The 17,721-nt window shown below is 32.1% G+C and overlaps 1 protein-coding gene across 1 annotated transcript; it reads left to right on the top strand.

Annotated features, from left to right (window-relative positions):
- The first annotated feature begins 872 nt into the window (after positions 1-872).
- LOC139514395 (DNA repair protein RAD51 homolog 1) lies at positions 873-16,273 on the top strand. The gene is made up of 10 exons (XM_071303574.1): positions 873-1,080; positions 3,265-3,379; positions 3,702-3,839; positions 6,044-6,161; positions 10,195-10,286; positions 12,128-12,222; positions 13,205-13,318; positions 13,826-13,955; positions 14,726-14,850; positions 15,219-16,273. The coding sequence occupies exons 2-10, from the start codon at positions 3,290-3,292 to the stop codon at positions 15,340-15,342; spliced, it is 1,026 nt and encodes a 341-aa protein (XP_071159675.1). The 5' UTR covers positions 873-1,080; positions 3,265-3,289; the 3' UTR covers positions 15,343-16,273.
- Positions 16,274-17,721: the final 1,448 nt, after the last annotated feature.

The following is a 17,721-nucleotide window of genomic DNA, read 5'->3' on the forward strand; positions in this document are numbered from 1 at the left end:
ACTTTTACAAGTGCAGATTATTTCAGTTTGCTTGATTTTTTTATGTTTTTAAATTAGCATTTTAATGGGAGATAACTCTGAAATAGTGCATTTTCTGAAGGAATCTACATGAAACGTGCTAGTTTGTATTTTAACTGGAAAAAAACGCACGGTGACCCAATCTTTTCTTTTGATATCATCAAAGCATTTCCTTAAAGCTATCTTCTCGTATTTTATTTTACAATTTTAGTTATCATTCAGTTCAGCTCCTATAATCACATAATGATTTTTTTCCTGTTTAATCTGTGAAAAAAAATGTGTCATTTTGTCACAACCTGTAGCCTGAAGAAATCGTGATAAACTATCATTTTCACAATATTTTTGAATATATGTCAATATATATATACTACGTTTTGGCAAAGTATATGAACAAATTTATTCTATCATTTTTAATTTAGACTCCCATACCACCTTAACATTTTCTTACAACACTTTTTGTTTTTGGTGGGGTTCGTGTTGCTTATTCTTTAGTTTTCTATGTTGTGTCATGTGTACTATTGTTTGTCTGTTTGTCTTTTTCATTTTTAGCCGTGGAGTTGTCATTTTATTTTCGATTTATGAGTTTGATCAGAGACATATATACACATGTGTATATATGTCTCTGGTTTGATATCTTTGGTATCTTTCGTCCCTCTTTTACTCTAGTAAATATAGAAGTATCATTTGCGGTCACTTGCGTTTCATGATCGATGTAGCCTTTCGTGTGCAAGTCAAAAACTCTGTTTTTCAAAATGTGGTGACTCAGTTTTTAAAATAAATATTGTGACAAGGGAGACAAATCTACCAGCCGTTTTGGTCTATATTGTATTTTTGGTAGTTAGTTTTAAAGAAAGAGGAAATGACGTATTATTGTGGCGGGACGTCTGATTTTAGATTTGTAAACATTGGTGGAAAACTTTTACAAATGACTAAATAGTTTAACTAAAACACAGAGAATTAAACTTCGACCTCTTATAAGATATTACTTTTTAATTTAAAGATAAGCTAGACAAGAAGAAGCGTGTTGCATTAAGTGTACAGGCGACAGCCAGTAAATTTTCAGTGAGTGGCACTTTATTTTCAGATTTGGGTAGACGCAATACTCTATAGTTGAACACACAAACATACGCAAGATATGGTGAATATATAATTTTTCGAAATTAGTAAAATTCTCTTAGTTAAAAGGGATAAGAAAGAATGGCAAGAATTACCAAAAATAAAACAAGGATTTGATCTAATCCTATACAAATCCTTGATTAAAACAACTGATAGATTTATCTCCCTTGTCACAATATTTATTAAAAAAATGTAACTGCATGAATTTGTGATGAATTATTTCTTCTCTTGTTAAAACCAAATTTTGAAAAACAATAGACCACTTTCAAGTTCATCCGTCACCGGAAAAAACTGGTCAATAGTGCTCTTTACGGTTAGTTCGGCCATATTGGATAGGGGGCAGATTTTCATAATAGAGGTAAAAATGGTGTGAAAAATACGGGAAAACATCATTAAAACAGAGCTGTTGCTTGGAAACACACATAGGATTTCCCACACTTTCATACCATTTCCACCTCCTTCCAAAAAATCTGCCCCCTATCCAATATGGCCGAACTAACCGTGAAGAGCCCTATTATGCTCGCCTTTATGACGTCATTAACCAGATAGAGGGGATCGCCTGTATCCCTGCACTATTTACGTTCATCAAGCGTCTTAGTGATCGTCATTGTACAGGATAAACTAGAAATAATGGTTGTTCTGTAGGTACTTAATGACAATTCCCTAATGACAGCAGTGCTGATTTTCAATTTTGAGAATTCAATTTGCCAAATTATGAATAATTCGTACATAAATGAATATAGAATTATCCAACCACTCGCTCAACATTGGAATGGAAGTGACGACGCCCCTAAACGCACAAATGATGTTCACTAAAACCAGAGTTTTTGACGGAAATGCATCGAACTCGAAAGTTGTCAATTACTTTGTTATTGGTCAGAGCTATATTTCAATGACTATTTAATAGAGCAGAAATATCTGGAAGTCACAGACAAAATAGTATTAGTGCTATTTAAAATAACTGCTTGACATTTTTCAAACCCCTGTCTTTATTCTTATGTACAGATTCAACCCTATCATAAGAAGTAGATTAATTTTATCTTTAAAAACAGTTATCAAAGCAGTCCGAGACATATGAAATTTATCAACATATAAAATTTTGCATATTCATTCCTTACCTCAGTGTACATGTACAATGTACTGATCATGACATTTGTATATTTTATGCCCAACAAATGCACAAATGACGTTAGATAACATCACCTACAACAAAACACTTTGACGGAACAATAACAATTGGAACAAGGGCATTCACAGGAGTACCCGCACAACATCAAATCTGGTATCAGCTGTCTTCATAAAAAGTTGAATTTTCAATAACACAAAATGCTTTATTTTCAGTGCCAGTCGTTTTTTTGCCAGGAATATATTAAGTCTGTTTTAAATGTAATTTATATCGAAAAATTGCATTGAAAGCAATCTCACATTTCTTGTAGGATTTATATGAAATTTTATGATAACTTCACCATGTTTACTTTTTTATAACATTTTTTTTTATCAAGTTGTATTGAACATTATCATCATACATTGTACTTGACTTTTATACAAATTTATGCCATGTATATGTTTGCATTTTTGTATATGCCTTTCTATGGTGAGGGCCTCAGGAAAGATTAGTTTTATAGCTAACTGTGTAACCCTTAAAGTCTTAAAATAAAGTATTGTTGTTATTGTACATGTAGGTCCATAATCAGCAAAATTAATGGATATATGCAAATTGGAAATAATAAAAAAAGATTTGTTTTAGCGAATGGTATTGATAGAAGTGAAATAAAATTGAGAATGGAAATGGGGAATGTGTCAAAGAGACAACAACCCGCCCAAATAAAAAACAACAGCAGAGGGTCACCAACAGGTCTTCAATGTAGCGAGAAATTCCCGCACCCGGAGGCGTCCTTCAGCTGGCCCCTAAACAAATATATACTAGTCCAGTGATAATGAAATGTCCACATTTATATTTTGAATCTTTGTTAGAATTCAATTTAAGTTCTATTTTGTATTATTTTTGATTTTGCCATTATTGACAATGGGTTTTTGTCTGATTTCCCATTACTATAACGTGTTTTAACTTCATGAATGTTTTATTTTAAATTAATTAATTATATAAAATAGCTTTGTCTTTTTGAATAGGATCTTTATCATCTTTACGTTTAACATGGCAATGCAACAATCTCGTCAACAAGCCTCAGCACAAGCAGAAGAAACTGAAGAAACCTTTGGACCATTGCCCTTAAAGCAATTAGAGGTATGAATTATTTAGTAAAAATATTTGTAAGGGAACACTTTTTAACCTACACAGTGAACATTGTAATGTACCCTGATTACAGTTTGTTCATACTGAATTCAGAAAATGTAGTTTGGACAGTAAAGACTTAATGTAAATTAAAACTGACAAATTTTTTAAAGATGTATACTTTCCCAATAATGCTTTAATTTGAAGTTTTAGATGACAGTACTAATACATGATGTCAATTAACAGGTATTAAGTTAAAAGTTCACAAATGTAATAACAATCTAATGATTCAGTTTGTGTAAATATACATTTTGTATATGTATTTTAATAACAGGCAAATGGTATTGGTGCATCAGATATAAAGAAGCTAGAAGAAGCTGGTTACTTCACAGTAGAGGCAGTGGCATATGCACCAAAGAAGAGTCTTTTAGTTATCAAAGGAATCAGTGAAGCTAAAGCTGATAAGATATTGGTGGGTTTTTAATAGATTAGGTGTCTGAAATTGCAACAATTCATGGATGTGTAGTAAAATGCTTCAATCCTTACAAATTTTGTTAATTTTATTAGGCCAACCTTAAAAATATGTTTGTTTGCAGTTTTCCGACTGTACCTTCAGACTGAAGGGTCGGTAGGTAGGAAAAATATTTTATTTTATCAGCCAAAATACAGTTTAAACAAGCAGTTACACTAAACCAAGTTTCTTGTGAAGAAAAAAAAAACATTTTAAAACAACAAACACTGGACATGCTGAAAACCAACATCAAATGAACAGGCATTTCCAGATAAAAAACTTTTTAACCAAAACTGAAACTTAAACATAGTGTCATTATCCAATTTATGACATAAAATATGGTATAATTATTAAATACTGGAACACTTATAAACAAGGAATGTCATTATGACTAGAACTGTTTTAAAGAAATATATTCAGATATGTATGCTTCTTGACTAGAATGTTTTCATGAGTAGAGTATTTTCATCAGAAAAATGTAGATATTACAGATTTATAAGACAATTAAAGAGTGTATTTTTCATAAAAAAAAATAACCATTGAATCTTCCTCAATTGAAAAAAAGGCAACTTGAAAAAAAAGTATTAAGACATTTGACTGATTTCATATTTCTAACAATATTTAATTATATGTGATAAGGTTATATTTTTGTCAGGCTTTAATGAAAACCAAAGAAATCTAAAGTTTGGGGTGAAATCCATAGCATCCCATTAAAAGTAAATGGTCTGTACTGAAATGTTTTTAATGCATAAAAAAAATTGGCAGCATAGCTCCTAAGGACATGTTTTAATTGAATTCACACAGTTTGGGTATATTTAATATTGTAAGAAAGAGAATAATTGCAATGAGTGGGGCAGCCCCCCTTATCCTAAAGGAGCATACTCATTGCAATCGAAGATATATTTAATATAGAGAGAGTATATTTATTTTTCAAGCTAACCATTCATTTTCTCTACATCTTTGTGTAGTTAGGGTTGCTTCTTATTGATTTGGCATGATCTATATCCAGTAACATTTCAAATGAGCCCTTCCCCTGTACAGGCGTGTTTACAGATATCCATGAAGATTTAAGTCACGGAGGAGTGGTTTCATCTTTGTCGTCTTCACAATGATTTGTAGAAAATATGCCATACTTTTAAGCTGCTGTCGAATTATTTAACCACTGAAATTGGTTCCATAAAGTCAGGCTCCACAGATTCTGTACCCGATTTGTTTGAGACAGAATGGTTATCGTGTCAGTTATGAATATCCGCTGCATCATCGTCAATGATATCATCACACATCATTACATGTGCCAGAATCTGTATAAACAGTTTACTAATAAACTGTTTTGTTTGTTATTTGTCTTAAAATTGACACGAGACGACAGCGTAAAGTACTCCTCCGTGACTTCATGGATACCTGTAAACAATTTCCATGTGCTTTATCATTAAATGGTCACATGAACGCTTGACGGGAAGCTAAGAAAAACCGAACTTGAAATGCGTAATTAACCCAGACTTTAGATTCTAAATCATTTCTGGAAAGGACCCAAAGTTCCGGATCGCGTCAATAGAAGTATTAAAAAAAATGTCTTCAAATTTAAAGCAATAAAATTTTCACAGTCGGGAGGATTTTCAAGGGTCGGTCGGTAAACTGCAAACAAACAATATTTTAATTTTAAGCCTTAATACATTTGTTAATGTAAAGAAATAGTCATGTTACTTGAGGTAAAAGATGTGGCCAGTCCAGAACAAAGTCTGTGATGTCCTCAGAGAAGTCATTGCTAAAAAATTATTTATGTTCCCAGCTCCAAAATATTTGTGCCAATACCATCTTCTCAGTATTTCATGTTTTATTGTTCCTTTATTTGAAGTCACACATGATTCAGTAATACTCGTATTTCTGGAGTTTCTTAATTAGATTAAAACGAATCAGTTCTTGTATCTAAGAGGTAAACTTTAACAATCAAATTCCTTGGACCATCAGGACAGATGAGTAAATTCATATAATCATTATAATTGGTTCCTAGATGAATAAATGAGTACCAAATGCATTAACTTAATTGAGTTGAAATTTGTTCTGAATATGCTATATTTTTTATTCTGAATAATGTTAAATGAATATATGCTATTGGCTATGATACAAATAACAAAATACACTGATATTAATTAACATTTTTTCAGGCAGAAGCTGCTAAACTGGTACCTATGGGTTTCACAACAGCAACAGAATTTCATCAGAAAAGATCAGAAATTATTCAAATCACAACTGGTTCTAAAGAGTTGGATAAACTATTGCAAGGTAAATTGACAATAACAATATCATACAAGTTTTTGTATTGATATAACTCCAGCTTACGGTGAGAAAAAGGTGACTTGTCTTCTGTATTTGTTATATATCATCATTGTACATTGTACAGATTATGAGAGGAGTCGCTTAACCTCTTTATGATCCAGTGATCAACTTTTCCCCCCTTGGCTCAGTTTCTGTGACAATTACTATGTTTAGTAGGCAGGGCTTTCAAGTGCCGCCTACTTCACTGACAAAAATATAAATTTAAAAAGAAAAAATATCTTTTTCAAATGTTTACAGGCAGCCGAGAGACGTGTTGTTTCAAAGTCGCGGTCACGATAAACAAGGATAAAAAGTCAGTGTTTACCTTGGGCTAAATATAGTTCACATGAATTCAGGTCACTGATTGGTTGTCAATTTAAAGTCAGAATGCATCGTTTCTTTTCAAAGATAACATGAGAGACGTTCCGATGGCCATTAACTTGTTGTTTTTGGCTTTTAGAACATGAAGACAATCAGATAGGATGACAATTTTATGTTATGGAATAATATCAGTCGAATAAAAGAAAGTGTAGTAGATCATGTTGTTCAGAATCTGGGAAACAGTATCTTTTGAAGTTAATTTTTCAAAGCCCACGTGGTGTTCTGAGAATCAAGGTCAAAAACGAAAGAATATTGTCGACCTGACCACAAATAAATAACATTTCCAAATGATTTATGTATCCGACTTATTGAACAGTTTACAAAAAAGGGAAAATCAGAGGATATATCAATTTTCTGTCAATGCTTGAGAAATAGTTGTTTGATTTAAATACGCGTTACTGTCTTTGGAGAATGGAGAATTTAAAAGGGGGTCATTTTTTAGCTCACCTGGCCCGAAGGGCCAAGTGAGCTTTTCCCATCACTTTGCGTCCGTCGTCGTCGTCGTCGTCCGTCGTCGTTAACTTTTACAAAAATCTTCTCCTCTGAAACTACTGGGCCAAATTGAACCAAACTTGGCCACAATCATCATTGGGGTATCTAGTTTAAAAAATGTGTGGCGTGACCCGGTCAACCAACCAAGATGGCCGCCACGGCTAAAAATAGAACATAGGGGTAAAATGCAGTTTTTGGCTTATAACTCAAAAACCAAAGCATTTAGAGGAAATCTGACATGGGGTAAATATGTTTATCAGGTCAAGATCTATCTGCCCTGAAATTTTCAGATGAATCGGTCAACCCGTTGTTGGGTTGCTGCCCCTGAATTGGTCATTTTGAGGAAATTTTGCTGTTTTTGGTTATTATCTTGAATATTATTATAGATAGAGATAAACTGTAAACAGCAATAATGTTCGGCAAAGTTAGATTTACAAATAAGTCAACATGACCCAAATGGTCAGTTGACCCCTTTAGGAGTTATTGCCCTTTATAGTCAATTTTTAACCATTTTTCATAAATATAAGTAATCTTTTACAAAAATCTTCTCCTCTGAAACTACTGGGCCAAATTAATCCAAACTTGGCCACAATCATCTTTGGGGTATCTAGTTTAAAAAATGTGTGGCGTGACCCGGTCAACCAACCAAGATGGCCGCCACGGCTAAAAATAGAACATAGGGGTAAAATGCAGTTTTTGGCTTATAACTCAAAAACCAAAGCATTTAGAGGAAATCTGACAGGAGTAAATATGTTTATCAGGTCAAGATCTATCTGCCTTGAAATTTTCAGATGAATCAGTCAACCGGTTGTTGGGTTGCTGCCCCTGAATTGGTCATTTTGAGGAAATTTTGCTGTTTTTGGTTATTATCTTGAATATTATTATAGATAGAGATAAACTGTAAACAGCAATAATGTTCGGCAAAGTTAGATTTACAAATAAGTCAACATGACCCAAATGGTCAGTTGACCCCTTTAGGAGTTATTGCCCTTTATAGTCAATTTTTAACCATTTTTCATAAATATAAGTAATCTTTTACAAAAATCTTCTCCTCTGAAACTACTGGGCCAAATTAATCCAAACTTGGCCACAATCATCTTTGGGGTATCTAGTTTAAAAAATGTGTGGCTTGACCCGGTCAACCAACCAAGATGGCCGCCACAGCTAAAAATAGAACATAGGGGTAAAATGCAGTTTTTGGCTTATAACTCAAAAACCAAAGCATTTAGAGGAAATCTGATGTGGGGTAAAAATGTTTATCAGGTCAAGATCTATCTGCCCTGAAATTTTCAGATGAATCGTTCAACCTGTTGTTGGGTTGCTGCCCCTGGATTGGTAATTTTGAGGAAATTTTTGCCGTTTTTGGTTATTATCTTGAATATTATTATAGATAGAGATAAACTGTAAACAGGAATAATGTTCAGCAAAGTTAGATTTACAAATAAGTCAACATGACCGAAATGGTCAGTTGACCCCTTAAGGAGTTATTGCCCTTTATAGTAAATTTTTAACCATTTTTAGCTCACCTGACCTGAAAGGTCAAGTGAGCTTTTCTCATCACTTGGCGTCCGTCGTCCGTCGTCCGTAAACTTTTACAAAAATCTTCTCCTCTGAAACTACTGGGCCAAATTCTACCAAACTTGGCCACAATCATCCTTGGGGTATCTAGTTTAAAAAATGTGTGGCGTGACCCGTCAAACCAACCAAGATGGCCACCATGGCTAAAAATAGAACATAGGGGTAAAATGCAGTTTTTGGCTAATAACTCAAAAAACCAAAGCATTTAGAGCAAATCTGACATAGGGTAAAATGGTTGATCAGGTCAAGATCTATCTGCCTTGAAATTTTCAGACGAATAGGACAACCTGTTGTTGGGTTGCTGCCTGTGAAATGGTTATTTTAAGGAAATTTTGCAGTTTTTGGTTATTATCTTGAATACTATTATAGATAGAGATAAACTGTAAACAGCAATAATGTTCAGCAAAGTAAGACCTACAAATAAGTCAAACATGACCAAAATTGTCAGTTGACCCCTTAAGGAGTTATTGCCCTTTATAGTCAATTTTTAACAATTTTCATTAATTTGGTAAATTTATGTAAATTTTTACCAAATATTTTTCTCTGTTACTAATGGGCAAAGTTCATTATAGATATAATTGTAAGAAGCAAGAATGTTCAGTAAAGTAAGAACTTCAAACACATCACCATCACCAAAATACAATTTTGTCATGAATCCATTTGTGTCCTTTGTTTAATATGCACATAGACCAAGGTGAGCGACACAGGCTCTTTAGAGCCTCTAGTTTACAAATGCATGTAGTTGTGCAAAATAAATCTATCAAGATTTCTAACAAATCGGTTATATAAATAAAACTCCTTTAAAAGCAAATGAAATTTAAGCATAAGGTGAAGAAAATAAAAAAAAAAAAACATCAAATAAAAAAAGAATGAAATGAGATTTTTTTTTTTCTTTAATTTCAAACTAAAAAAATGGTCATTTGAAAGATGAAATTAGGTGCCAGGAGATTGCGAGAATGCAGGATTTTGCTCTATTTATCTACGTAAAGCATCAAGCTTACAGCTTGGTGGGCGTTCGGCAAACATATGATACCGCCACCTATAATTATAAATTAGCCTACTACTTCAATTTTAAGGGAAAGCCATAAGTAGGAATACTATATTAAGACTTGCCTAACATGGACCTCATTTTCTTAGTTCATTTATCAGTGTTTACATCAATATCTCAGTTATTATGAATAATGGATCAACTTTGTTGATATCATCATTGTATGTATTGCATGTACATATGAAAGCAGTTGTATGTCTTTATTTTTCTTGGGGTCTGCGATTAGTATCAAATTAGTTTTAGTCAAATTAGAAAGTTATTATAATGAATGATTATGCCAGCTATATTTGGCCTGTAGAGTAATACAGGTCAATTTATAGGGCTTTTCAAGTCTTGTTTATATGTGAATAAGTTGAGAATTGTACCTTTTTCATCCTAGTAATAAAATTATATGCTAATTTCAAAGTAGCTGAATCCAAATCAAGAATAGATTAATTATACAATGTATAAAGTGATTATAATTTACAAATGTTACAGAATTAAGTTATTTTGTTTTTCTAGGTGGCATAGAGACTGGGTCAATTACAGAAATATTTGGAGAGTTTAGGACAGGTAAAACACAGCTGACCCACACATTGGCAGTTACCTGTCAGGTGAGAATATTTTAAGGAAAATGTTGTGTATAAGTCTTCTAAAAATGTCTGTATGAAATCAGTCTTGTTGAGAGTCATTTTACAACTGTTTTTCCCTTTCTTTTCAGTGATCTTTGGAGTTTTTATTAGGCTCAAGATTTTGAACATCAGATTTTTTAAAAGTACCGAAGAGTTTAGTATATATTTGTCATTTTCTATTTTTAAAATATGAGATGTTTTTATGTTAAGATGATAATTAGAGAAGTTTATTTTGAAATTTTCTGCTATCATTCCAATTCTTGAATCATTCTCTATAGCTATATCAAATGCTTGAGATTTAGGCAATTACAAATATTTTAAAAAGCTATGATTGTTATATTGATACTGTCAATCTTACAATTTCATAATTTACTTGCTACATTTGCAGGGACTAAACTTAACGCTCGCCCAGTCGCCCAAAGCGACCAGATTTTCGGTTCGGCGAATTTATTTAATCATCCTCATCGCCAAGCCAGCGACTAAAAAAAAATTTGAAGTAAATCCCATTTGTACCCTTTCCCCCTCGATATTAACAAAGACTGTTCCCAGAAGGAAACCTGTTTGTCTTATCAAAGCGATATAGTAATATAGAGTATTTCTGAAAACCAGTAGGTTTTCTAATAACCTAAACCCAGTCTGACAGCTATGTTTTCAATCCGGAGTCATGATATGGCATATACCTCCTTCTCCGCATGTTTTTTTAATTCTGAAAAATATTCTATGATTATTTCATTATTGAATAGTGTTTTCTTCTAAACTTTTCAATAAGCATCACAAGAGGGATCTTTTTAAATTGTCCTGGGAGTCATTACAAGCCTGTGTTACACAGTAACTTGTCCCTGAATTGCTATTTACAAAAATATTTAATGAAAAAACGAAACGCAAAATCTCGTAAATAAATATCCCAATAACTAGTTTGATATCCAATCTTCATTAAAAACTTATTAAAATATATATTTTGATCAATACTATTAGAGGATGGCTTGGATTGAGATAGTATTTAATGTTCAAAGAAAGAGCCATATTGTCTAAAAGTCAATAGGAAGTCAAAAAAAAATTGAAGGGAGATAATTTTGTTAGGAAATAACCTAAAATAAATACTGTCAAATCTTATGATACATTTCTGTTGGCAATAATTCAAATATTATAAAGGTTACCACACAAAACATTTTCAAGACTGAAACACCATTAGTATTGTATATAAAAATTAATTTTCATTTTTATTTTCTTTTAGTCTTTTAGTATAAAGATTAGTGGGCTCCTAAAATTTTAAGTGGGCCCCTGAAAAAAATATCGTAGCGGCCCAGCTGGCCCTTAGAGAAAAACAGTTAAAAGTTTAGTCCCTGCATTTGTACCTAGTAGTTGTATATTCCTCAGATGATGTTAAATTCTTGGCAGGAATCAAGAGCTGAGAATTCCTGTGTAAAATCCACTCTTAATCTAAAACTACTGATTCTGTTTAAGTCAAATTACATCTTTTCTTTATGTAGTTGATATATGATATTTATTATAAATAATATTATTTAAAGTGAGTTTTAGAGTAAGACTATTGTATCAACAAATAACTAGCAGTAGGGATATGGGAGTTTCAAATTTGGCAGGACTGTTATTTCATTACAATTCGTTGAATAACAAGTTTTGTGGATACAGGCTAACCATGACTTTAGATGTTTAAAGAATAACCAAATTTTCTGTAGGCTTTGTTTGCAGAGATTGGCAAAACCACGAAATCAAATATCCACGAAATTGTAAGTTTTCCTCAATCCACGAAAATTGATACCCACGAAAATAAATGAATCCACAGTATTTCATTTTCATTGTAGCTTCCTATAGATATGGGTGGAGGTGAAGGAAAAGCTTTATACATTGATTCTGAGGGAACATTTAGACCAGAAAGATTGTTAGCTGTTGCTGAAAGGTAAGGTGTAGACCTAGTGGTAAAAAGTCTCAGTTTATAATGCGCCAACAATAGAGTGAGGTATAATGTATTCTGTTCCACCTATCTGTCCTTTCCTTTTCAAGTTTCAGTATTGGGTTGTGGTTTTGTACTTAGTGTTTTCCTCAAATTGAAACTGAATACACTTGTTCATTATAATGTTAACTTTTTCAAATAAAATGCCTTATAAGGGTTTTCATCAAGATTCTCAGCTCATGGTTGTTTCAGAATTTAAATAAAATTGAGAATTGAAATGGGGAATGTGTGTCAAAGAGACAACAACCGGACCATAGAGCAGACAACTGCAGAAGGCCACCATTGGGTTTTCAATACAGCAATACAGGGAGAAACTCCCACTACCGGAGGTGTCTTTCATCCCCTAAACAAATATGTATACTAGTTCAATGATAATGGACGTCATACTAAACTCCAAATTATACACAAGAAACTAAAATTAGAAATCATTCAAGACTTACAAAGGCCAGAGGCTCCTGACTTGGGACAGGCGCAAAACTGTGGCGGGGTTAACATGTTTTTGAAGCATTGGAGGTACTTTTTATGACCCCAACACCTATAATATAATTTTTTTGTTTTATTTATCATTCTTACAAAATTGCAAGGATAATGTCTGACACCACTAAGGGCAATTATTTTTTTAATTTAGATTATCCGACTGATGTTCCATTACCTACCGACCTAAAAAACAGCCTACCTGAAAAAAAATATGACAAATTGGTTCAATTTTATTTTTTCTGCTCTAACATCCTTTTCTTGTCTAAAACATGTAACTTCTGATGTTGGCAAAAATAAAATACTCTACCTGCAAGGCATGGGTAGGCAACATCAAACAACAACTAATACGGGTGACCTCACAATTAATTAATTTGAGTACCTGCCATTCCCTATCACCATATATACGTATTTAGTTTATAGATATTTTAATAGTTAATGATTGTACTTTTAGGTATGGTTTATCTGGAAGTGATGTTTTAGACAATGTAGCTTATGCTAGAGCCTACAATAGTGATCACCAAACCCAGCTGTTGGTACAGGCTGCTGCAATGATGTCAGAATCTAGGTAAGGTTAATAAAAAACATTCATGATTGGTTGACAACATTTATCCATTTATAACATGTGATTAGCCAACTTCTGTACATACCACAGGTAAAAAAAAGATGTTCTTGTGTAGTATACAAATAATGTCTGTTTAAGTAAAATGTTATTTTAATGTCTAGTTTTCTCCCTATTCTATCACCTTACAGCTGTTCTTGTGGTTGGATTGTAGTTCTGCTGTGTTGCAATTTTTCTCCAGTCTTTTAGAACCATTTGAAAAACAACATAATAAGCTATACTATGTAGGCAAATGCTTGTGGATGGACGATAGAACACAGTGAAGAAAAATAATGGCTCTCAAATATTTGATAATTTAATCAACAAATTGCAGATAATAACAGTTAAAAGATGTAAGAAGAATGCAATGATTTTACCTTTTTTCAGTAAAATTCTAATTTTTGTGGAAGATCTTTCTTTACATTTGTTAGTATATAATAACAATCAATTTACAATATGTATATACGATTACAGGTATGCTTTGTTGATAGTAGACAGTGCTACCTCTCTCTACAGAACAGATTATTCAGGTCGAGGAGAATTATCAGCTAGACAAATGCATTTAGCCAGATTTCTGAGAATGTTGTTGAGATTAGCTGATGAGGTAAGTGTCAGTGTTGTAGAGAAGATTTTAACCAGATAACTTGTCTGATACAATTTTTCTGCATGATAGAAAAAAGAATGTAAAATTCAATATTCTTTTAAATAAAGAATTACATGTATTATGTAATTAATTATTTGTTTCAATCTGATGATTAGAACTCTTAGAAAAACAATTCCAGACCCTTATGTTTTCTCTTCAGTAATCAGTCCATTCACAATCATTTCTAGCACTGTTTCACCTACAGTCTGCTTATGTTGAGGTCTAGAGTTATCTAACATTGATCATTTACAACTTTTGTAATACCAGTTCTGTTACATACTGCGTTCAGGTCTAGAGTTATCTAACATTGATCATTAACAACTTTTGTAATACCAGTTCTGTTACATACTGCTTCAGATTGTGATGAAAATGTACACAGCTCTTTGATAATATTTCGTGTCTAGATTTCTGAGATATGATGAAAATGTACTCAGCTTGGCACGATTTTAGAGATGTGCATTTCTTGTTTGACAAAATTAAAATTATTGTGTCACATGAGTCAAACTGTCTCCACAGATCAATGTTGATTTCATCAAATTTTTAAAATCCTCATAAATTTAGAACTAACCAGTTGCAATAAATATATAGAACATACTGAGGTATTCAAAATATGACCCTTTATCTCTTCTCATATTAATGATAATCTATATGATAATAGTGCAATAAGTATAAAATTCCAGAAAGTTAGCAGGACATTATACATATGTTGTTATTATCAATATTTCTTTCAGTATGGAGTAGCAGTGGTAATCACCAATCAGGTTGTAGCACAGGTAGATGGAGCAGCAGCCATGTTTGCTGCAGATCCAAAGAAGCCTATTGGAGGAAATATCATTGCCCATGCTTCTACAACAAGGTAGGATTTACAGCATGGCTTTATATTTAGACCCATGTTGCATTTATTTATATATTTCTTATATCATTAAGTTATGTACAGTGTCAGTCTTATGATATCATTGTGTGTTGTTATTTAGTTATAAATGTATATCTTAACGATTCAAGGGTTACATGGTTAAACAGAAGTATTAAAAAATTAGAACATCAAAATATTTATTTAAACTAGATACTGTTATAATTTACTTGAATGCATTAGTACAACTAATTCATAGAAATAGATATTTATATGTTTGAATACCCAAGTAGCTAAAGAATATTATACCTGATTTTGAAATTGTACCAAAAAGGAAAAGATGTTTTAAAAAGTTTTTGTTTTGTTACTTTCAGATTATATTTGAGGAAAGGTAGAGGAGAAACCAGAATATGTAAAATCTATGACTCGCCCTGCTTACCTGAAGGTGAAGCAATGTTTGCAATTAATCCTGACGGTGTTGGAGATGCAAAAGACTGAGAGGCATATAAACGGGAGAAATAAAGAAATCGTCTGTGCCAAACTAGATCATAGTGCCGAAGTGATGTTATCACTATTTACTAGTTGGAAAAGAGCTGTTTTGTAAGATTGGGCAGCATGACTTGATATTTGCAAGTTTGAATGCTATTGTATCATGCTATGAGATGTGTTGAACAAATCAGTAAAATTATTTAGTGAGATGTTCAAACATATTGTCATGTTTACTCAGATGAACTGTTATACATAATATTTTGTTTTCATTATAGACTGAAGTTTTCTATTGTAGTTATTCTAACTATTGTGAAGTAAGGATAATGTATATTGCTGTTGATTGTGTCATTAATCCATAAATGTTTTTCCTTCTTCCATCTTTCTGTAAATGTTATTCCTTCTTCCATCTTTCTTATAAAAAATTTTGATGTATTTGATAACCCTAATGTTACAAGAGTAATTTACAAGGTATTAACACATTCTTTTACATAAATAAGGCCGTTAGTTTTCTCATTTGAATTGTTTTACATTGTCTTATCGGGGCCTTTTATAGCTCACTATGCGGTATGGGCTTTGCTCATTGTTGAAGGCCGTACGATGACCTATAGTTTTTATGTCTGTGTTATTTTGGTCTTTTGTGGATAGTTGTCTCATTGGCAATCCTACCACATCTTCTTTTTTTTTATATCATCCAGGATTTATAGATTTCATTTTGACACTTTGCAGGTCTAGGTTGTGAAAAGACTATCTGGTATTTATAATTTAATCACTTGTAAATGATAAATGAATTAAATCATAATTTATCATATAGATTAGCTATAAAAAGTAATTTAGATATTTTAGAATTATATTTGAATAGATTTATTGTGAAAAACCTTATGACATGTTCTTCTCAACATAAGAATATATAATTGTTTTAATAAATGTGAAAAGACAAAAATTGTCTTCCTTGTCATTTTATTGATCAGTTACCAATTATGTATAGTTATTTATTAAACCTTACCATGCAGGGCCTGTCATACAGTAGACTCCGGCCAATCGGATACCCAAAATGTCAGCTAAAAATATCCGATATATTCAAATATTATTAATTCGTATATTTTAACAAATTTGATTCGTTTAGGGATAGTCGCATGTTAAACTATATTTTCGAAGGTAGAGAGAAAACGGCGGATAGCAAAAAGCATATCGCACGGTTATTTTTAGAATATCTAAAAACTGATATACTTTGTGACGTCATGTAATGAATTTCAGGATATTGTTAAACGTTTTGAAACACATGATATCTGTGATCGATTATTTGACGAAAAATATCTTCAAATACATATATGTCAAAAAAAAAAAGTAAATGAAATAACAACTAATATGTTGTTATTGTCAAGGAGACAATGTAGTATCTATAAAATCCCAACAAACCTAAATGACGATTTTGATACAAATATGGTCGGAAATTAATAATATAACAAATATAGCCTTTGTATGAGGTCAATGCAGGATATATCGACCCAAAGAAGTATATCGACCTCGGACTTCATCCTCAGTCAATATACTTCTTTCAGGTCAATATATCCTTGTATCGACCTCATACAAAGGCTATATTTGTTTATTAGCCGATGAACGTATATTCCTCCAAGGTTTTTTTTCAAAATTGACAGACACAACCCCAAGATACCAATAGCTATTATAGCTGCTTTATTAATGGAAATTTGTAACTAATCTCATTGTTTTTTCAGGTACAAGTTCGGATAATTCGGTTGATTGAGTAACAGTTGATAATAATGTATTTTGTTTATCTGTCAGTCTATTGATGTGTTGATTATCTGAATAAAATATGTACCATTTAAATAATTTTACTTGTTGTTTTTGTGTGATTTGTTTCATTTGTGTGTTAAAACAGGTAAAAGCTAAAAATAGCTATGAATTCTCGGAAGTAGGCCACAGGTTAATTCTATTAATAGCTACGAATTCATGCTGACTATAAACTTCTACCTGTAATCGTACTCGGATCTAATTTTCTACAGTTTTTTATTGATGAAATCCATTTCCAATTTCAAGTAATACAACTATGTTTATGATTATAAAATTGTAAAATTAATTTTGCTTTTCCATCTTATCTGTCGTGGTTCAAAATAAAAGGCTCAATATTATGTAAATTAGGAAAATGGCGTATGTGTGTACAAGTTACATAATTCTATTTGAATGTAGGACAGAAAGTCACAGGACAAAAAGTCACAGACAAAAAGTCACAGGACAAAAAGTCACAATTCATTTTTTCTGATTATTTTCCTTGAATAAGAACGCTTATTTCTACAAAAATATTTTTGTATTTTTCTTAAACTATTGTATATAAACCAACTTTGTAAACAAAATATATCAAAAAAATATCTA

Source organism: Mytilus edulis, chromosome 3 (genome assembly GCF_963676685.1).
Source record: "Mytilus edulis chromosome 3, xbMytEdul2.2, whole genome shotgun sequence".
NCBI lineage: Eukaryota > Metazoa > Mollusca > Bivalvia > Mytilida > Mytilidae > Mytilus > Mytilus edulis.